The 22,283-nt window shown below is 46.1% G+C and overlaps 4 protein-coding genes across 4 annotated transcripts; 2 read left to right on the top strand and 2 right to left on the bottom strand.

Moving 5' to 3' along the window:
* Positions 1 to 1,790: 1,790 nt before the first annotated feature.
* Positions 1,791 to 2,042, bottom strand: F5J12DRAFT_686276 (uncharacterized protein; the record flags this gene model as incomplete). Its single annotated transcript, XM_051740314.1, has 1 exon — positions 1,791 to 2,042. A coding segment is annotated over one exon (252 nt), but the record flags the coding sequence as incomplete, so codon positions are not given.
* A 1,516-nt stretch (positions 2,043 to 3,558) lies between these two features.
* On the top strand, positions 3,559 to 5,457 carry F5J12DRAFT_786009 (uncharacterized protein; the record flags this gene model as incomplete). Its single annotated transcript, XM_051743348.1, has 10 exons — positions 3,559 to 3,835; positions 3,938 to 3,951; positions 4,157 to 4,186; positions 4,503 to 4,556; positions 4,616 to 4,625; positions 4,713 to 4,728; positions 4,857 to 4,906; positions 5,019 to 5,090; positions 5,171 to 5,191; positions 5,414 to 5,457. The coding sequence occupies 10 exons, from the start codon at positions 3,559 to 3,561 to the stop codon at positions 5,455 to 5,457; spliced, it is 588 nt and encodes a 195-aa protein (XP_051595824.1).
* Positions 5,458 to 6,636: 1,179 nt separating this feature from the next.
* On the top strand, positions 6,637 to 9,526 carry F5J12DRAFT_786008 (uncharacterized protein; the record flags this gene model as incomplete). Its single annotated transcript, XM_051743347.1, has 13 exons — positions 6,637 to 6,693; positions 6,787 to 6,932; positions 7,001 to 7,064; positions 7,118 to 7,259; positions 7,323 to 7,352; positions 7,406 to 7,573; positions 7,635 to 7,655; positions 8,000 to 8,272; positions 8,326 to 8,471; positions 8,564 to 8,745; positions 8,794 to 8,898; positions 8,991 to 9,295; positions 9,345 to 9,526. 13 exons carry the CDS (start codon positions 6,637 to 6,639, stop codon positions 9,524 to 9,526), a joined length of 1,821 nt encoding a protein of 606 aa, XP_051595823.1.
* An 11,881-nt stretch (positions 9,527 to 21,407) lies between these two features.
* Positions 21,408 to 21,878, bottom strand: F5J12DRAFT_897045 (uncharacterized protein; the record flags this gene model as incomplete). Its single annotated transcript, XM_051747993.1, has 3 exons — positions 21,408 to 21,479; positions 21,532 to 21,742; positions 21,793 to 21,878. 3 exons carry the CDS (start codon positions 21,876 to 21,878, stop codon positions 21,408 to 21,410), a joined length of 369 nt encoding a protein of 122 aa, XP_051595822.1.
* Positions 21,879 to 22,283: the final 405 nt, after the last annotated feature.

The following is a 22,283-nucleotide window of genomic DNA, read 5'->3' as shown; positions in this document are numbered from 1 at the left end:
CCAAGGGGATTTTGACCAGATGATGAACCTCTGGAAGGGAAAAACTACACAGAAAATTTGTCAGATCACCACATACAGCCAAGTAGGATCCTACTTACCAGAGCACAAGTCTTGAGCAGTTAAAAACAAAAGTCACTATCAACATCACAGTGAGCAGGAACCCCATCATCAAGATGTCATACATACCAAGCAGAACAAGTCTCAAAGAATTAAATGGTGCAGACCTTGATGCAGATAAAGCATCAATAGCAGTGAAGGGGATGGGAACATTCCTTGCCTGGCAGTGGGAGTGTCAGTGAATAACACATTGCTATCAACAAAAAAAAAAGCAGTGAGCACAAAGTGTGAGATTAAGGTTCAGTCACAGGCAACATTCTGAATCATTGAATTGATTCAGCCTGCTTTACAACATGGTACATACTCATACTAAACAAATTTGGACAGAAAAAAAAGTATATGCAGCAGAGGATGTCAGACAAAGGTAAAAATGCAGGGGAGGGATGGTTGATGCCCAAGATAATCAAATGCAGTTTGGATGTAGAATTTGCAAGCCAAGATAAAGGCTTCATATGCTGCTTGGTTGCCAGAGCCATCCAGCTCAATTGGGGACTTCAAACAAAAGGGTGCTCCTGGCCATGCAGATAGCAACTGACAGAACTTGTTCAGATAGGGCAATGCCACCTCCATCTCACTAGCAGTCAACCCCAAATCACATGGCTCCCAAGGAAGAGGTGCCAACCAACTTGAAAGACCACATCCACCAGGGAAGGTAGACCAAAGAAGTGATTGGTGCATATACTTATCTAGGCTATCAGGCCAAAGCTGTGGGACAAGGGCCTGATCAAGTGTGCAAAGTTCATAGTGGAAGTTGAGTTTGTAGAGTTCCCATAGAAGGGAACATGTGAAATGAAGGGGTGGGTCTGAAAGGCTCGAAGCCTGGACCTGCACAAGATAAGTATGAAGAACAGATCTAAATAGGATGAAATACTAACCTGCATTCCCCTCCACTCAATCTCTTCCAACATACAAACAGGATCATCATGAGCTGCTTGAATGATGTCCCCCAAAATCACCTGAACCACCAACTTCGTGGATGCACTCTGGGTGCCAGAGGGCAAGTGCTCTGTGTCAGTACTGTTGAGGAAGTCCCTCCACATCTGAGGGGAAGAGTTCTTCTGCAGAGACCAAATGTCAACTCAATTCATCCAAGCTGGATGAGCAGAGAGCCAATTCAACATGTACATCTTCTTTTGTTCAGGGGTGGTGACATTGACCAACAGCATGGGCTTCAGAAAGCAATAACCAGGGTCCACAATGCCTGACTTGACTCTGGACATATACATATTCTTTGAAGCTTTCCTCCAAGCCAATGCAAACAGACTGTGGGGCTTAGGAATTTCTGGAAGATCAGGCTCTTCCCACCTCACTGAGTCCCCACCACCTGATTGTTTGGGGTGCAAAGCTACAAGTTGGTCAGGAACAAGCAGAAAGAAAATTAGGGTACATACCTCTGGAGGGGCCTGCAGTCACTTGTTCCCTGGCAGCCCTTGTCTGCTCTTTTGTTGATTGCTTCCCAGTGCTTGAAGATGGGTTTGACAAGGATGTGGAAAATGATTCTTGCAGGGGCTCTGGTTGCTCTGTGAATGTACCCTCATAGTCCCTGTGAGTGTGAATGTGGCACAGGAGACTGCCAGGACCACAGTAGATTGATGGGAATGGCTTAGCTACCCCTTTTCCAAATACATAGCTTTCACTATGTCTTCAGGGCATGTCAATCTCACAGGCTCCTTGATATTCATATCAGGGGAGATGTATGCATTGGTACACATGAGCCAGACTGGCACCTCAGTGAAATATAGTGCTTTGCAAGTGGCAGTATCCTTTGTGAAGCACCCCATCCAGGTGGGGTTTGTGCATACAAGTTTTGAGTGGGGAGACAAAAGAAGTGGGTAGAGGATCTCAATGTATTTGAGCAAAGTGTAAATGTCAAGCAGCTTGCATTGAAGCTGGGCAACAAAAATGACAAGGTCTCGGAATAAAAGGGGGTGATGCTGCAAGCACAAAACCTTGTGTTGAACCAACTGCACTAGTTGGGTCATAAGGTCTTGACCCACAGGTCAATTGTGGAGGGGGTGATAGTGGCTGCACAGTTGCTAAAGTAGTTCTTCAAAGGCCTTGACCTTTGCCTCTTCAAGCATTCCCACCAGATACACAGAGCCAAGTGGAAGGACAAAATCTGCAGATGTCAGAGTGAACCAAGCAATATTGAGAGTAGGGACTGTATTTTTTTGAGGTATGCAAACAGCATATTCATAGTTTTTTCGTATGTTTGAGGCCATTGGAAGCAATTGACAAGGCTGAACTGACTGTCAGCATGCAGACAAAGATTGATTTCTTCAAAAATGTATGGCTCTGGAACAAAGTCTGCATTGGGCAATGTGATAACCCAGCAGTCCTTGCATGCGACCACTCATGCATCCAGTGATGTAATTTTAGCTGTGGATGGTAAGTAAGCTCTGGGAAAACACAAAAGTAGAGGAACATACCATCACCAGGCTGAGTGAACACTTTGAAGCAGGTAAGTGCAGTCCCCCAGGACATTTTTGCTTGTGTTGGAATTGAGCTGCAAGGAATAACAGACAGATCATGTGTAGATTAGTTGGTGACAGGGTGAAAGGCATGTAATTAAATACTCACCTTTGTGAAAGAAAGCAAACAAATGTTGGTGGTGGGAGAGGGTCCAGGATAAAGGGCAGGGTGAATGATGGGGAAAATGGCATGTAAACAACACGCACCTTTATAAAAGAATATAAGAGTATGACAGTGGTAGGAGAAGGTCTGGGGCAAAGGGTTTGGTAAACAATGGTGTGAATGGCATGTAATTGACACACACTTTTTATGAAAGAAAATAAGAACACAACAGTGGTAGAAGATGATCCAGGAAGAATGGCAGGGTGAACAATGGGGTGAACAGCAGGGTGAATGATGAAGTGAACAGCAGGGTGAATGATGAAATGAATGGCAGGGTGAATAATGAAATGAATGACAGGGTGAATGATGGGGTGAATAGCATGTATAGAACATGCACCTTATACAAGAAAGTAATGGAAGGACAATGGCAGGAGAGGATCTGGGGTAGAGGGCAAGACAAACTCCTCAAAGTCTTGAACCCCACTAGCAGTGCAGTGGTGCTGGGGTGACCTCAGTGACATAAAGTCAACAGAGTGTGACCTAAAGTGACACAAAGTCAACTTCAGGTCAAGATGAGCAGCATGAAGCCAACTCGAACCCAATGGGAGAAGACACACATGGTGGGGAGGGACTTGAGACCTTGAGAGCAGAGGCACTGAGTGACAAAGTGAGGAAGGCAAGGGTAGTAGGATGAAGAGTAGTTGCAGTCAGAAAATCATAAGTATTTGTTTGTTTGTAGGGATTTACCTATTATGCTTATGTACATATATTGATAGCAATGTTTGATGTGATAGCCTGGAGAATTCCCAGGGCAAAAATACCTAAGGCACAGGACTGTGTTCCAATTGCACAGTGCCCAGCAGCTCCATGCTTTGTTACAAGCAACTGTCATCCTCTCACCTCCCTGTCATTGTCTTCCTGCTTGCCACCTCTATGCTTCAAGTTTGGACACATTGGCTGAACCTGAGCTGGCTCCATGCTGCTCACTCAGAGCTGCAGCTGACTTTGTGTCACTGCAGTTCATACTCTGTTGAGTTTGCATCACTGAGGTTGCCCCAGCACCACCATGCTGCTAGTGGGGTTCAAGACCTCAAGGAGTTCATCTTGCCCTTCACCCCAGATCCTCTCCTTCCTGCTTGCAAAGGTATGTTTTATAGCAGTATTCCCTCCAGCTGATTCTAAACACCTATGTTCATTCATTAGTGCTGATCTCGTTTCTCTCCTGGGTCACTGTCACTCTGCCTAGTATTGCTGTCTGAGGTATGTCTATTGTTAGCAGATGTTGATCCTGACTCATTATTGTTATCAGGTGTGAGGTTTCAATCATCTTGTTCAAATCTGTACTTGTTGCAACTCTTGTTATCAGCTATGAGATTTAAATCATTTCATTTGTCCATACCTGTTGTGTCCCTCACCCACCCACTCTGTGCTCTATTGCAGTCTGCAGTAGGTGTATTGTTATCAGCTGTTGATCCCTGCTTATCATTATTATAAGGTATGTGCTACTGTCGCTTTTTGTTGAACTTACAAATCTGATCATGCTCTTTAATATCTAGGTATAAGTTATCTCATTCATCTCCACTCAACCACTCACCTCATTCTGCACCTACCCACTTCATGTTGAAATGCAGTCTGTGGTAGATACATAGTTATTGACTGTCGATCCTCACTTATCATTGTTATGAGGTATGTCCTACCTTTGCATTTCATTGGACCTACAAATCTGATTGTGTTCTTTAATATCTAGGTATAAATTATCTCTATCAGTGCTCACCTCATTCCTCACTCACCCACTCCTTGTTGTATTGCAGTCAGAGGTACATCTATTGTCATCAGGTGTTGGGCTGACTTATCATCACTATCAGGTATGTGTCAGTCTCTTTTTGTTAGATTTATGAATCTGATCACCCTCTCTAATATCTAGGTATCATCTTGTTAGTTGGTGCTTGCCTCATTCTTCACTTGGCCAACTGCTATCATAGTCTGAGCTATGGATATCATTACATACTCTTGATCTACAGTTACTGCAGTTATCAGGTATGTCTTGTGGTCTGTTCACATTGATTTACGAATGCAGTCAGCCTCTCATAATCCCTAGGTACCCATCTCATTTGCTAGCACCTGTCAATCACTGCAGAAATAAAGTTTGATGTCAATGCTCCCAGAACTGAGGTTCTGGTAATGATCTCCTTCCATTCCTCACCAATTCTGTGCTGTATGTGGTCCAAAGTACCCATATCATTGTCAACTTTGTTCACCATTGTCATCAGGTATGTGTAGTGGTCTCTGTTTGTTGGATCTAAGAATATACCTGCTCTAGTTACCAGGTATACATTATCCTGTTCATTGGCACTTGTCTCATTCCTTACCCACTCCATCTGGTACTGTTATCCAAGGAGGTATGTTTAAATCTTTTTGTTGAATCTACAAATGTTATGAAATAGAAATAGATGTCAACCCTGAACCTAATTTCTTGTAGTGATCTCATCCATATTCCAAGGTACCTGTATTGTTATCAACTGTTCACTGACACCTACCATGGTTATTTGTCAAAAGAATATATCACCCTTGAGCTGCTGTCTGTAGGTTTGACATCAACTTTTTGTTTTTATTATATCTTCTGCTCACAATGACAATGACAGTCCTACTCTATTGGTTGACATGCTGCATTTTTCCTCTGCCCTGAATGCCAGATTTCCATTCAATTGACCCTTCTCAATAGGATTGTGCAAGCTAGAAGGAAGTGAGGGTGCTAGTGTGAATTAGGTGTGTAGGCTTCTTCTGGGACCAAATAAATAGCTCAGTAGTGAACATTTCATCCTCTGTTTTCTCTTCTTCCTTGCCTTCTTTTCTTCACTCACTTCAAATCAGGTGTGTAACCCTTTGTGCAAGATCATAAATCATCCACTAACCAATGTTTGGCCTGAACCCAGTCTTTCCTTACCCAGTCATTCCTTACCTGAACATCTTTTCCTTTCCATCTTGCTTGATTTTGCATCAGAAAAGAGTGTGTGGTGACTATGTGTTCCACAGTTCCACTGGCCCACAGTTTGACTATGTGTCTACCAGGTCAAATTCATCATGCCTGCAACTAGGTCATCTGCTGTTACTTTCAAAGTTGGTCCCCCTGTTGGTGCCCAGTGTGGGACACTACCTCCAGGTAGCATGTGATTAGGGGGAAAGCTGTAGGGTAATCCCTAGGCTTGACCCAAGGGGTGCTGAGTAGGAAGGAGACATAGAATTTGATGGTAGAGTCAATCAGGAAGTTGAATGTAGGGCATGGAATTTAATTCCACAGTGTTGTAGATAATTTGGGTCTGAATAGACTTGTTTACAAAATTCCAAGTGATGATCTTGGCATGAGGAAGGCGAGACACAAATATGCAGGGGACATGAAAGACACAGTAGACACAGATTGATGCTAGAAACACAGATGACACAGTAGACACAGAGGACACAGCAGACACTTTGAACACCTAGACACATGAATGACTTGGATAGTGACTCCAAAAGATGGGTGGTATTTTTCTGTTGCTGAGGCAGAATTATATAGTACATGGAGAGTAAGGTACTGATTGGGATATTGTGGGGTGGGTGAAGTAAAAATTCCGAAAAATAAAGGGAGATGTGACAGATGTCAACACACTACAGAATCATGTGAAAACAAACTGAAAAGCAGTAACTGAGAGAAACAAAAGGGAAAGACAGGTATCTTTCAACAGAACAAGCATACCATGTACCATAGAGTAGCATACATGAAGGATAGAGGCCGTAGATGCAAAGGGGTTCTCACATTGTGGCAAAGGATTCATGGGAAAGGAACGAGAGGGGTAACTGGAGTTTATTACTGATGATCTGCATGATTTCCCAGCTACATGGCAAGGTGAAGGATGAGGCAACACAACTGTGGAATTCCAGATAGACATATGTCAGGTTGATGTTGACATGGAATTCTGGGATGATGACTGGTGTGCATTACTGACAGACAAGGGAGCTCTGAAGGTTTGACAGGCAAGGCAGCACATGAGGCTGATGCAATAATTCTGAAGATGACAGATGTGGAACTCTGATAGGGGTCAACTTTGGTAACAGCAGAATTTTGGTGTTGGCATCCCTATTTTGGCCTCAGGGAGTATACCACTCCCTACACTGGAGGTCAAAGAGAGTCAATCCTACCATCACTTCACCCACCAAAGCCCAACCTTCATGTGGTGCAAAGGCCTGTCACCAGGTAGTCAAATGTGAGCACAGACCTACTTCCTGTGTCTTGTGTACTACTGTCTCAACTCTTTCCATCAGCATGAGGCAGAAATCAGGATACAATTTCTGAAACACACGAGCCAATGTCAGGGGATGGTGGTGAGGAGTGCCCAGTGTGTAGTGCTACCTTTTTTTTTTTTTTTTGCTTACTGACCACTGTTTTCAGAACTGCAAATCCAGCTCTGTAGCTCGATGTCCCCCTCTCCAACTGCACTCCAGTCACAATTCTTCACAAGGGTTGGCAGAGAAAGAATGCGAGGATCAGTACCTTGACTCCTTCCAGATGAGACAGGTTACACTCCAGAACAGTATGAAGCTTGACTGCACTGTTGCCCTTGAGCAGCTATGATTGGGCATCATTTCTATGGAAGATATAGTTGCTGAGCAGGGTCATGAAAAGTGTAAGTGTGTGATCTATGTATGTAGCTGTATTCCTTCTCAAGGTTGCCACCAGCTGTTACCCCCAATGACAGTGAAGAGGATGAACAAGCTGTTGAGATTATGGTGCAAGCTGAAGGTGATCTGGTCTCAGAGAACCTGGTGGATCATGATGGTCACCAAGCTGTTGAAAATATGATGGACTCTGTTCAACATGATGATGTTGAGCATGAAAGTGCATCAGGTTTGTTTATTTGATTAAACTGCATTATTCACATAATTTACATGTGTCATTGAATAGACAGTGATTGGTCAGCTGACCAGAGGTGTGACCTTAAATGCAAACAAACCCTGAGAGAAATCTGTGCTGGCAATTATGATACTGATAACCATCCTTCCACACTCCCTCTCCCTTCTCCATCCTCATCAGAAGAAGAAGATGGAGCTGCTGATACTGAAGGCAACACTGACAGCTCTGTGACCAGGAGGCATAGGGAAGCCAAAGGGAAATCTTGTGCCCTAGCCAACACATCCTCTGAAGATGAGGATGGACCTAGAGACACTGGAGACCTCCCCAATGGCTTGGAGATGACTGGGATGCATAGGAAACCTGAAGGATGACATTGTGCCTTCTGCAAGGTAGTAGTCACACCCTCTGCACCTACCCTAGCCAGTGACCTCAGTCAATGCGAGGATGCATCCAGTGCAGAAGCAGGCTTACTGTGCTTCAAACCAGGGCAGCTTCCCTTGGAAGCCATACAAAAGGCACAGGCACTTGGCATGCACACCACTCAAGAAGCCCAGGTGATTGCAGATGAGTATGGCAAGACTCTTGGGTCAATCATGGCTGCTGCTGGTCTTACCACAAAGGCAACTCATGCTGAATCTGTGTGGAACATGCATCAGGCTTGGTATGCACATACCAATCCAAAAGCATCTGCAGGTCAGTACATCCTAACTTGTTGCAGTTTTGACTCCATGTTGATTCAATTGCAGAGGAAACCAAAGACTACTGTAGGCATCACACCAAGCACTATGAGGACCATAAAGATGAGGATGAACATCCTCAACTGTGGGCTGAGATCCAGAAGTATTGGAGTGAGTGTGTCAGTGGGTCCAAAGACATCAGTTCCAAGGCAATGGTGGGCCATGTAATGGCTTGCTGTGGCTCCTTTACACAAGGGGTGGGTAATACCATTGTGATTGTTTGCTTCTTGAATAACTTCTTGTACAGGCACAAACTTGGTGCAATGTGGAGGGCATACATGTCTTCAGATGTGTAATTTATAGTGGGAGTGATGAAGCTGCATGCCAATCCCAAGGAATCTTTGCTGGATCCTCCCTTCTCATGCAGCTTGTGAGTGAGAGGCAGACCAACATAACACAATTATTAGAATACCTGTCCACAATTATCAAGTATGTATAACATATGCCATGTACAATGGCCCACTGACTTTTCTTTAGGTATAAAATCCTTAACTCTGCTGCTTTGGTGCCTCTTCCTGACTTTAATGTGCTGTCACAACCCCATTATGACCATGCACTGGGATTAAAACCTCAAGAATACAGGTGTGATCACAATTGGCAAGTTTTACCTACAATCATACTCCATAAATTGCATATGTCAATAAATCTATTTGATTCATATTCATCCTCTGAAGTGCTGCCACAGAAGAGAATGGTATCAAACAAGGCCAGAGAAATGTTTCTTGGAAGTTGTTGCTTGATCTGCTGTATGTTCACCAGTGTACCATCACTGATTGGCCTGCTGGAGTCCCTGCTGTTGGTCCAGATTTCAATGTCAAATGCCTCAATGCTGATGAACTTCATGCTCTGACTGTTCCTTTCCTGAAAGAGTCAATGGGTGCAGATTACCATGCTGAGGCTCCACTAGATGATGAAGACCAAGCTGAATACCTTGTCCCTTTGCTGAATTCATCATTTTACCTCAAGAAGTGGACTGATGGTGAGTTGTTGACATGAAATGGTCGCCCTCACTGACATGAATAATCCAGATCAGATTGAGCTATTTCACCACAGTGATGCAAGGATGTGTGACATCCTGCTTGTGGTGAACACATTGAACTGGCACCTCTGTGTTCTTTCTGATTCAGATGCATTTGTTAAGGCCCTCCCTAAAGGTGACAAGTTTAAGGAGAGAAGTGCCCCTTCATCTTTCCCTGACCAACCTGTGTGAGGACAAGTGCCATCCAACAGATGTCACCCCTTGCCAGCAGCATCCAACACCCACCATATGACTGTGCCTTCTTTATCCCCAGCTTATAGATTACCCCAGCCACCTGTGTGGTGCCATGTGTCTCCCTCAACATCCCACCACACCCAATGACAGCAATCACCATCCTGCACACATCACCCCTCTCCTGCAGGATCACACCACCTGAGGCGAGGGCAATTGCCATCCTATGGACCTTGTTCCACTCAGCCAGCATCCCACCACTCCCCTCTCCCTCCTTCATCCCCTGTTGAGGAGTCACTGTGGTCATCTCCACAAGGTCCATCATCACATGGTGATCATCACACATATCTTGCTCCAGCAGCTGCATATCATCATCACCCCCCTTCTAATAACTACTCTCTGACCCCACATCCTTGCCACCACCCTCAGCATGAGTCACACAAGTGCTATAGAGGATATCAGGACAATGAGAGTGGTCATGGTGGTCCTTCACAACAGGGAAGAACTCACTGAAGGCATGTTGCTGGGTGGCCTACATGTACAATGAGACTAACATGCACAGTGTGGTTGAATACATTTATCAAAGCCCTCCCCACAAGAGACATCATCATCATGACTCTGATGACTCTGATGGACATTCCCATCACACCCATGATTGATGCAACCACTACTAGGCATGTTTTCATCTTGATCAATCACTTGCTACTGGCTCATGTACACTCCAGTTCAACATGTTTGCATTGTTAACATGTAACTATGATACCCTGTGGCTGTATCATCTTCCCCCTGCATATCCTTCCTTTGTGTAATGTCTGCCATCATTCATTTTGTCCATTATCCACCATGGTCTTTTTGTTACCATTGTAACTACAATACCCTTACAAGACCATTCATTTTCTCCTCATGCCTATGCATATTCAATCTGATAGCATACCCTATCATAAATACAGATTGTATTTGGGCACAAACTGCTATGCATGAGATAGGAATGTGAAATCCATGGAACCAGACATCCACTAGAGCTATGATGTCCATGTGAAGGGAATGGGGCTCTGCCCTAGGCTTCAGGGGGAAGAGTTCTCAGTAGCTACCAACATAGACATGCCAGAGTTGGTTAGAGAATCCCCTGGACATAACTTGGAGAATCCCCAGCAGTGCTTGGAGAATCTCCAGAGTGGGTTGGGGAATCCCCAGCATTGCCTGGAGAATCCCCAGTATTGCCTGGAGAATCCCCAGCAGTGCTTGGAGAATCCCCAGAGTGGGTTGGAGAATCCCCAGCATTGCCTGGAGAATCCCCAGAGTCAGTTGGAGAATCCTCAGTAGCACTTGGAGAATCCCCAGCAGTGCTTGGAGAATCCCCAGGACATAGCTTGGAGAATCTGCAGAGTGGGTGGGAGAATCCCCAGCATTGCTTGGAGAGCCTCTAGAGACAAGAGTTAGCTGGGAAATTCCAAGCATTTCCTGGAGGATCTGCTGCATACCCTGTGGATCCCCAGAGTCAGTGGGAAAATTCCATTAAGACCTGGACAATCTTTGACTTGTATGCAATGGCCAAGACTGGAGATCACTGAAGCCTTGGGAAGCATGGTGAAAGTATGTCTGCTGTGCCTGGGCAATCACCATCACCAAGTATATTCTACTCCCTCCATCAGATGTCACCAATCTTTCCTTAGTGGTCTATGGCCATGCTTTTTCACATATTGTATAGAGTGCTCAGATCAGATGCCATGGAAATAGGTACTTGGCATGATACACACTCCTGTCAGCAACATGGAGACTCCAAATCATTTTGATTGATCCTTCATGCTGTGATGGTGGTCTATTTGAACTGGAGGTTCCCATGATCATCTTGGAATAGGTCTTTTTGGGCTGGATGCCCTGGGACCTGGTCCATTCAGGCTGGGGAAACCCCCAGGATGCACTGGGAACAGGTCCATTTAGGCTGGGGAATCCCCCAGCATGCCCAGAGAACAGGTCCATTTAGGCTGGAGAATCCCCCAGCATGCCCAGAGAACAGGTCCATTTGGGCTGGGGAATCCCCCAGCATGCCCTGAGAACAGGTCCATTTATGCTGGGGAATCCCCCAGGCTGCCCAGACAACAGGTCCATTTAGGCTGGAGAATCCCCCAGGATACTCAGGACATAGGTCTATTAACCCACTGGGGAAAGCCCCATTTGGACGCCAGGCACTCTGTTATAGATGTAATAATCCTGGAGAAATTCCATGTCTGACACCTTGCTCTGGAGAATCTCCAGGGCCTGGTGAATCTCCAGCAGTCACTGAGAATACCCAGGTGGTCAACACCTATTAGGTGGATACATCTATAAGAATATATGAACCTAATAGGTCCCCTGGGGGGGTGACTGAAGTGGTCTTTCAGCACTTTTTGTCATCATTTGTCACTTTATAACTGAAAAATGGCAAAAAAAGGGCCAAAAGAAGCAAAAAAAACCACCTATAGCAAAGTCCCCTTTTTCCTGAGTAGATGCTGATTCTGAGTCAACTGACATGGATCCCATGCTGAAAGGATTGGTGATTCCAGGAAGACAGGGGAAATGATCATCAGGCTCAGTGGGCTAGGGGAAGAGTTAGATGATGTATCTGTCCAACTGGTGAGCTCTGAATCCATCTCATCAAGTAGTTGTGCTCTAATCTCTTCATTTTGCATCTGGGTAGCAGTGTCAAGTATAGGTTTACCCTCAGGTGACTGGGCTTCAAGTCCAGGTGATGGGGGCTAAGTCCAGTTGACCAGAGTCAAGGCCAGAAGTCAGGGGCCAAGTCCAGAGGTCTGGAGTCAAGGCTGGGAGCACAGGAATAAGACTGGGACCATGGGAAACCAACCAGTGTCACACACCAAAGGTGTTTGGTGACTTGGACATAGATAATGCTGATGAATGGAGATGCAAGACTAGAGCCCTAATGTGAAGAAAGACATCCAGGAATGTTGGCAGTCATCCTTCACACAAGAATGAGTCATCATTGCCAAAGAAAAGAGAAGGAAGCAGGTTAAGTGCCTATAAAAGTTCTTAGCACCCATGTACAGCATTCCAGTTTTTGATGTATCTCCCCCATTTCCACAGATACCAACACCATTCCCACACTTGCTTATAGTGCTCAGCCACACAATCCTACCTTCCAAAATTGGGAAAGATCCTCATACTCCACACATTTCTACAGCACTTGTTATGCTTGACTGAAGTTGAGACATAGGTTGAGCTCAGCTGCAGGCTAATGGTTTCTACTGAAGCAACAGCTACAGCAACCTCTGTAAATGACAGAGGATTTGGCAACACCAGTAAGAGAAGTCCAGTGTAGGGAATCCACATTCCCTGGATGCATAAGCCCCTATCATTGACCATTCCATGACTACCATTACATCCCTTTGCTGCTCATATCCACCATTGTTCATGTGCTACATTCCCATGCCCTCACTCCTCTCGTGTGGCCACTGTGCTTTGGTCACTTCCCTTCCTTCAGACTCTTTCTTTTAACACAGTCTCTGTTCCCTTTTTGTTAGTAGTATACCTGCAGCCTCTGTTCAGGCCTGTCTTGTATGTACACACTGTCACATGGCCTTCCTCTACTTGTACCTTGTCTTACTTAGGTTCTGGGTTTTCCCAGACTATAAAGCCCTGTACTTAGGTACAGAATGGGACCTTTTGGCACTCAGAAGGTCAACACAAGTTTCTTTTCCACTTTGTCTACACTGCATGTTCCACATACTGCCACACACAAACTATGCACACCACTCACACTGCTCACATTGCCAGTACTATGCTGTGGACCATGCCACACATGTCACAAATTGCTATTGCTACAATGTGCAGGGTCTCACCATCTAGTCTCAGCAGTCCAGAATCCCTTTGGATTAGCAATTCATTCTCTTCATTTTTATTGTTGTTATCTAAGCCATCTAGCTCATATTATACAGCTACTTGGACTTTTCCTACAACTGGAGCCCACTGCAAGGGATTCTGCTGTTACTTCCAGAAGGTTGCTCAGGCACACTGCTGAATGCACCAAACTAGAAAATTCATGCCTGCACTTTTGCAACCTCAACCTATCAGAAGACTCTAACCTCTTCCACCCTGTTTCACCCATAACACTGGATCATGCACAATTACCTGCTGACATTCCATGGGTACTACCCACAATCACTCCTCCTGATATTTCAGCAGATCAGATATCCATCATGCTGGATCACCTAGATCTCACTGCCCCTGACCTTCCTGGTGGCTTTATCCACTCGACTCCCTGAAGACCCAAAACCCTGCCATCACCTTTAACACCTGTCACATCATCTGATTCATCATCACCAATGCCCTCTCTTTCCCATCTCTTTGATGCCTCCAAATCTATACCCAGACTCTCAGATCCATCTGCCACACTGCCATGACCACTCACTCAGTCACAGACCACCCATCAGCCAATTAGTAACCTGCCAACACTTCCACCAGTCCACTTGTGCACTATACCAACCACTCCACATCTGCAACCAATACCTGTTCCACCCATTACCAATCTGGTGCTGCCACCACAGGTTAACCCACCAATGGCTAATCCTCAGTTTCAGATGCCACTCTGTGGTACACAAAACTCACCTAAATTTAGCAGAGATTCCCCCATGCAGCTCCTGCAATACCTCAAAGTCATCAACTTCCTTGGTACTCTCACTGCCCTTGATGACCATGGCAAGATCAGAGCTGCAATCCACTATGCTGACCTGGAAGAAGCCAAGGTCTGGCAAACACTTCTGGAAGCCACACCTACAGCTGATGACTGGGATGCCTTCATAGTTGCTGTTAAGGGCTTGTACCCTGGCTGCAAGGGTGACAACTGCTACTGCTGCACAGACTTGCAGTACCTCATCAAAGAATACCAGTCCAAGCCTATGTAAAACCAGGACAACCTTGGAGAATACCAGCAGAAATTCGCTAAGATCTCTGCCCTCCTCATTAAAACTAAAAAGCTTGCAGAGACAGAATGGGACTCCATGTTCCTTAATAGCTTCCCAAGGGCCATCACAGATCATATTTGTCATTAACTCTCCATAGTCTGCACCAACCTCCACCCAGATGACCCATACCCACTTGCAGAAGTCATCAAAGCTGCCAAGTTCCTTCTGACAGGATCTGCCCTTCATAGCATGCTACTGACATTGGCAACCACAGCCTCACTGGCTGCACCTCCCTTGCCAGCCTACATGCCACAGGTGCCACCTGCTGGTACTGTCATCAAACAAGAATACAACTTGCAGACACAGCACCCACCACAGCAATGCAGACCTGGCTGCAGCTTCTGTGCAGACCCCAATCACTGGACAAGGATGTGCACACTCATTGAAGTCTATATCTGTGCTGGTAAGATCACAAGGGGTATGGACAACTGTCTCTACCTCACAGATGGAAGCTGAATTCTGTGCTTCCCTGAATGCAACTCACTGAAAGAAGCTGCTGACCATGTCATGGCTGACAGAGACCAGGCCAGTGCATGCACTGCAACTCCTGCTGCTCCATGCAACACAGCTGCACAAGGCACCACTAACCTCTTTTGTGTTGCTCACCCCAAAGTCGATGTGCAGTTGGAGATCCAGCCATCTGCCTTTCTGAACACCATCCAGGATGTAGACAAATCAGCCACTGACTTAGATGACCCTGACTTTCAGGTGTGTGTCACCCAAGCTTGGGCTACATATCAGGCAGACAAAGGTAACAAGGGCACAGTCGTGTCCCACAGAAAAGAAAGCCTGCTTTGATGGGGTTGAGATTACAGCTCAACATGTGGCACATCTGGCCAACCCTCCACAAGTAGATCCTTGCATAGCCACTGTCAAAGAGGAAATCATTTCCCCTGGTGTTCAGAGTTCATGTGCTGCTCACCAGGCATCCAAGCCATCTGCACCTGTGCCAACATCCACCACTACAAAACCATATGTTCCCCTGACTAATCCTGCTCTGATGCCTGCATGCAAGGATCCCACACCCACAGCAGTTGTCCCATCACAAACACTGTACCCAGCAGCTTGCAATCAGAACCAGTATCATTACTTGTCCCCTCTTGAACATGATGCTGTGCCCAAGCATATTGTGGAGCACATACTCAAAACCAGCATTGCCTTGCCAGTCAAGGAACAATTCACAGTAGCCCCTGAGTTTCACAAACAGTTCAGGGACATCACCATGGTGAAACACATCACCACCAATGAGATTGAGGTAGTTCATAGCAATGATGATGAGGGAGTACATGTAAATGAACTGACCAGTCATGACCCTCAACAAACTGCACACAAGTATGGAGATTGTGTCATCCATGGTGACAACAGTTCCATCATAGCTCACCACACTCTACCACTCCACTGCATTGAAGCCAAGGTCCCCAGGACTGATGTCACAATCAATTGTGTACTAGATTCCAGCTTGGAAATCATTGCTATGCTTGGGCACATCTGGGAAAAGATTGGGCTGCTGTTGCACAGTGACCATCTCATGACTATAACCTCTGCTAACATGTCTAAGGACATTACTGTAGGTGTTCTAGAGAACCTGAAACTCAACTTTGGAGCTGGACCAGTCATACTCCAGGTTCAAGTAATTGAACACACCAACTCCAACATGCTTCTTGGGCATCCATTCATCTGCCTTATGAGTGCAGTAACAAATGACTATCCTGATGGTGGACAGCAGATCACTCTCTGTGACCCAAATGATGGCCACAAGTACACTCTGCCCATGCACCCATGGCACAAGGGCTGTCTGCACTGTAAGTGTGGCAAGCACTGCCATAGTCACCAGAGTATTGTCGAATGGGGTTTTTGAGTATCAATGATCCACCAAATGGTCAGGGAGAGCCTACTAAGATGTCCTGTTTCCTGTTTAGCTGCTGTTATCCATTCCACAGTCCCACAGTCTCATCTCTAACCTTCACTTCAACAAACTTCCCTTTGCCTATGGCACTCATGCTGTGGAACATACCTGCAGGAATACCCTTGCCTGCTTTCACTTTCCTCTCCTCCACTCAGCTCAGACCATACTAAACCCCTCTGCTATAGCCACTTTCAGCAGTGTTTACCAATTAGATCCTGCAGTTTGCACTCTTGTTTACAAGCCAGTTGCCAAGAAGGTTCAGGTGGTACCTGCCCCAATGGTGGAAGAATACCACATCATGTGCAGCCTGCCTGACAATCTGCTCACTGGTCTCCAACCACTTCCTACACATCCACCAGACTTCGCTCCAGGCATCTGCTTCACTGCTGAATGGGCTGTGGAGCTTGACCTTGATCCTGCAGATTTGGCTTTGGCCAGAGGAACTCAAACTTGTGACTTGGCTCAACTTGGTCCATGAGCCTGCATTCACTTGGGACATCACAGAGTGCAGACACCTAGACAAACACTATTTCCCACCTGTAAAGATTCCCACAATCCTGCACATGCCTTGGGTCCAATGCAATATCCCTATTCCAAGCACAATACATGCCCAAGTCATAGAGATGATTAAAGATTGCATCAAGTCCAGCATGTATGAACCTTCTACAGCAGCTTACTGCTCCTGCTGGTTCTGCATAGTAAAGAAAGATGGAAAGTCTCTTCACCTTGTGCATGACTTACAGCCCCTAAATGCAGTAACCATCTGCAATGCATCCATCCCACCCTTCATAGAACATCTTGTGGAATCCTTTGCTGGATATGTGGTGTATGTGATGATGGACCTCTACTCTGGGTATGACCAGCACACACTTCACATTGATTCCCACAACCTCACCACCTTTGGTACCCTGCTCAGACCACATCAGCTTACTACTCTGCTGCAAGGTCATGCAAATGTGGTCCAGGTATACCAGGGAGATACTGCATTTGTCCTCCAAGATGAGATCCTACATCATACCTTGCCTTTCATAGATGATGTCCCCATAAAATCTGAGACCACCTGCTATCAGTGCACAGACAGGTCCTATGAGACTATCCCAGAGAATCCTGGGATTTGGAAATTTATCTGGAATCACTGTATAGCCGTTAACTGCATCCTTCAGCATTTGCAGAACATTGGAGCCACCATCTTGGAAAAGAAGTTCATGCTAGCCACTCTGTCTGCTGTGATCATTGGCCACAAGTGCACCTTTGAAGGTCACATCCCTGAGGAAAGCAAAGTACAAAAGATCCACAACTGGCCCAAGTGCTACAACCTGACACAGGTTTGCGGTTTCCTCAGTGTTTGCAGTGTCCTCTGCATCTTCATCAAAGACTTTGCCAAGATCATGTGGCTGCTAGTTGCACCCATGTGGAAAGACATACTGTTCACATGGGATGAGCCACAATGGCTCAAGGACAAAATCATAAAGTCCCCTGCACTCCAAAGGATTGACTATGAGTGTGGTTGTGAAGTAATGTTAGCAGTTGACACTTTGGTCATCACAGTTAGCTACATCCTTTATCAGCTTAGCAAAGACAGAAAACAATACCCTAGTTGCTTCAGATCCATTATCCTCAACAAAGTGGAAAGCTGTTACTCCCAGGCTAAGCTTGAGTTGTATGGCCTCTTCTGCACATTGCATGCAGTATGCATATACATCTTCAGTCTCACTAACTTCACTGTGGAGGTAGATGCAAAGTATATCAAGGGCATGATAAATAACCCAGATCTGCAGCCTACCATGACAATCAATTGGTGGATTGCTGGTGTCCTCCTCTTCTCGTTCAAACTTGTGCATGTTCCTGCAGACAGGCATGCCAGCCCTGATGGCTTGTCCCACTGTCTGTGGTTGGAACTTGACCTGCCCAAGGATGATGACCATGAGGATTGGCTAGACCATTTTTACTATTTCTCTACAGAGGCTGTCAATGACTGCCTGCCTCCTACATCCCTTTCCAATCAAGATCATCATTCCTTACTGCCACCCACTTACCATCAAGCAGGCCTCCCACTGCCTGCATCCTTCTATCTTGCATTCTCTGTGACTGCCCATGCTGATAACCCTTCCAATACCCCTGACAACCCTGCCATTCTGCAGTCCACAAAAGCTCAGGCACACAAGGCAAAGATAGAAATGATCCACACATTCCTCATGACCTGCAAGTGACCTCCTGACTTTACTGATGCACTTTAATTCAGCCAGCTGCTTCTTCCTCCTAGATGGTAGCTTAAGGCATAGGGAACTGCATAGATGGCACCAGCTAGTCATCAATGAGTCCAAGTGGTATCATCTCATCAAAGAAGTGCATGATGACCTTGGACACAAAGGTGTCTTCATGGTCCACACCCACCTTCTCCTTTGCATTTGGTGGCCTCTGCTTGTCAAGGATGTGAAGTGGTATGTTCACACTTGTCATGAATGCCAGATCTGCTAGATGCAGAAGCTTCATATCCCTCCCACTGTGCCCATGATAGGGGGGCCTGTTTCATAAAGCTCACATTGACACAATGCTAATGCCCAAAGCTGGCAGCTACCACTACATAGTATAGGCCTGATGCATGCTCACCTCATATCCTGAGTGGTGCATGTTGCAGGTGGATAATAGTACTGTGCTCGTGTCCTTCATCTTTGAGGACATTCTATGCCATTGGGGTCCACTTTCCAAGATTGTCACTGACAATGGTCCCACATTCATTCAAGCCTTAGATGCCCTAGCCATGCATTATCATATCTGTCACATCTGTATCTCTCCTTACAACTCTCAGGCTAACAGCATTGTAGAGTGTCACCACTATGATGTGTGTGAGGCTATCATGAAGAGCTGCAAGAACAATGACTGCCACTGGCACACCATTGCACACTCTGTGTTCTGGGCTGAGTGAGTCACCATCTTGAAGTCCATGGGTCTATCCCCCTATTTCATGGTACATGGTGTCGAATGACTGTTCCCATTTGACCTTGCTGAGGCTACTTTCCTTTTGCCCCTATCCCACGATGATGCAACACTGCTGACTACCACAGAACTGATTGCTTGGTGTACATGCCAGTTACAGAAGTGTCAGGATGACCTAGACCAGGTCTGCAATAATGTCCTCTGCACATGCTTCCAGTCTATCCAGCAGTTTGAAGCTGCCTTTCAGTGTCACATTAAAGACCATAACTTCATTCCTGGCACCCTCATGCTCATTTGCAACTCCCATGTAGAGAAAGAACTGAACTGGAAGATGAAGTTGTGGTACACTGGCCCCATGGTTGTCCTTCATTGGACCACTGGGGGCTCATACCTGCTGGCTGAGTTGGATGGCTCCATCTTGAGACTCTGCTTCACTGCATTCTGCCTACTTCCCTACCACCCATGGTCTCAAACCCATGTGACCATGACTCACATTACTGGGTTAGATGATGAAGAACTAGACTGCCTTCTTGAGGAGACTGAGGATGACCCCACTGATGATGAGGTAGAGGATTTTGCCTTGGACAGCTGACTATCTGCCCTTTCTGGCACCCACAGCCTGTCCATTGTGCCCTCCCCTTCTTTCCTTCCTACTTGCCTCCATACCCTCTCCTCCAACGATACCCCTACCTCCTTCCGCAGCTTTGCCTGCCTCTCCACAGCCTCTTCTGCTACCCTCATTCCTTTCCCCATGCTGACTGGGGACAGTCAGTGTTCAAAGTCCCCTGCAGGGGTAACCCACACACCACTCGATACCAAACATAGTTTGTTTCCTTTTATCTGTTTTACCCTGGGTTCCAACCAGAGACATCTGTTCCACCCTGGGTTTCATCTGGTGATTCTACTGATAGCTAGTCCTCACACAAAAAAACGTAAAAACTGCTAACAAAAAGTCAAAAACCATCCAGAAACATAACAAAAATAAGTATATAGCTAAAACAATGTTTCTCCTATCTCTCTTACTAGTCTTGCTGATGCCATCCTCGGCCACTATATACCATGGATACTTGCAACTACCCTGTGCATTTCTTCTTCAAATGTGCAGTCAGTGTGTGCACCTTGATCTGTTTTCCTTTCAGTTCTTCTTCTGTCTCCTTGCAATTGATACCCAAAGACCATCCCAGTTACCCAATAAACAGTCCCTTTGTTCTCTCTTCAAGAATCCATCACATCCTACTGTCAAGACCATTCTATGAGGACTCACTGCTGAGAGAAGTCAAAAGTTGCACAAAGAAGACAAGTCAGGCAGTACCCCATGCACAATATGATACTGCAGCCAATCTAGGGCCAGTTCCTCACCACATGGACAGAGGTCTTTCACAATGCCTGACATCACAACTACCAGGGACAAGACAAGGCTTGGTACATTCCTGCACATAAGATGCAGGCCACAGCAAAAATGGGACAGGATGCAGAAGGGTGTCTACAAACTATGTGGTCATCTACTCTATGCCAAGGTCTTCGAGGGCCTCCATGAGCTGGTCAATGTGGACCTGCAGACACATGGTGGCTGCATGCAAAGCCACAGCCTTGGCCCTCACCATCGTCAGCACTTGAGACAAAGCCATGGCAGTCTTGTCATCCAGTCTACCATGCACCAGTGCCTTTCCTTTTCCATGGACCCTGCTCTTGACCACCTCCACAATGTTGTTGTTGTCATCATCATTGTGACCCCACTTCAATGGACTGGCCTTAGGGGCCTTCATGGATCACACTGTAGTAGATTAGCCTTGGATGCATCAAGACACAACTGCTACTTACCAACTGATGTGCCCACCTGCACCTTCTTGCCTGCCACTTTGCTCAACTTTTCACAGCCCTGCTTGATCCTCACACAGGTATTGCAGGTCCTGCCCAATGTTCTGGTACAAGAAACCCCCTTCAGAGTGCACTGCATGCATGGCTCCTTGTGGGTGATTGTACCCATGGCTGCATCAGTAAATCACTTTTGCTGGCCAAAGCTGTCCAAAGCTGTCCAGCACTGGACAGATTCCCTAGGACTGCCAGCACACAAAGTGGTTTACTGATGTGGGATATGGATCTTTGGCCAGGCAGGCTCTTCATCACTCTCAGCAACAGTCTGCCAAGAGTGCTGTGTGGTGGCAGTGTCAGTGAGACTGGAAGACATGCCTGTGTTGACTTACCTTGTGTGCTGGCTGCAGAACTTCCATGTGTGACATCTTCACTGCACCATCATTGCTGAGCTCCACTGCAGTCTCCTCTCCCATCTGAACATCTTGCTCCACCTTTGCACATGCTTCCACTTCCTCCACAGTCCATTGCTTGTATGGATTGTCAGCCTCTGCCAGTGCAGGAGCATCTGCTGTGCCTTGAACCCTCAGCACCACACCTTTGCTATCACCATGTGGCAAAGCTGTTTATGTCCTCTGCGCCACAAGGCTGACTGGGGATGGTCAGCATCTAAGTCCCCTGCAGGTGTAGGGAATCCACATTCCCTGGACACATAAGCCCCTATCATTGACCATTCCATGACTACCATTACATCCCCTTACCACTTGTATCCACCATTGCTCATGCACTACCTTCCCACACCCTCACTCCTCTCATGCAGCTGCTGTGCTTCAGTCACTTCCCTTCCTTCAGACTCTTTCTTTTAACATGGTCTCTGTTCCTGTTTCATTAGTAGTATACCTGCAGCCTCTGTTCAGGCCTGTCTTGTATGTACATGCTGTCACATGGCCTTCCTCTACTTGTACCTTGTCTTACTTAGGTTCTGGGTTTTCCCAGACTATAAAGCCCTGTACTTAGGTACAGAATGGGACCTTTTGGCACTCAGAAGGTCAACACAAGTTTCTTTTCCACTTTGTCTACACTGCATGTTCTGCATACCACCACACATGAACTATGCACACTGCTTGCACTGCTTGCATCACCA

The sequence above is a fragment of the Pisolithus orientalis genome, assembly GCF_024613125.1.
Source record: "Pisolithus orientalis strain OTSU chromosome Unknown F5J12scaffold_47, whole genome shotgun sequence".
Classification (NCBI taxonomy): Eukaryota; Fungi; Basidiomycota; class Agaricomycetes; order Boletales; family Pisolithaceae; genus Pisolithus; species Pisolithus orientalis.
The sequence above is the reverse complement of the archived record's forward strand: the minus strand, read 5'-3'. Positions and strand labels throughout refer to the sequence as shown.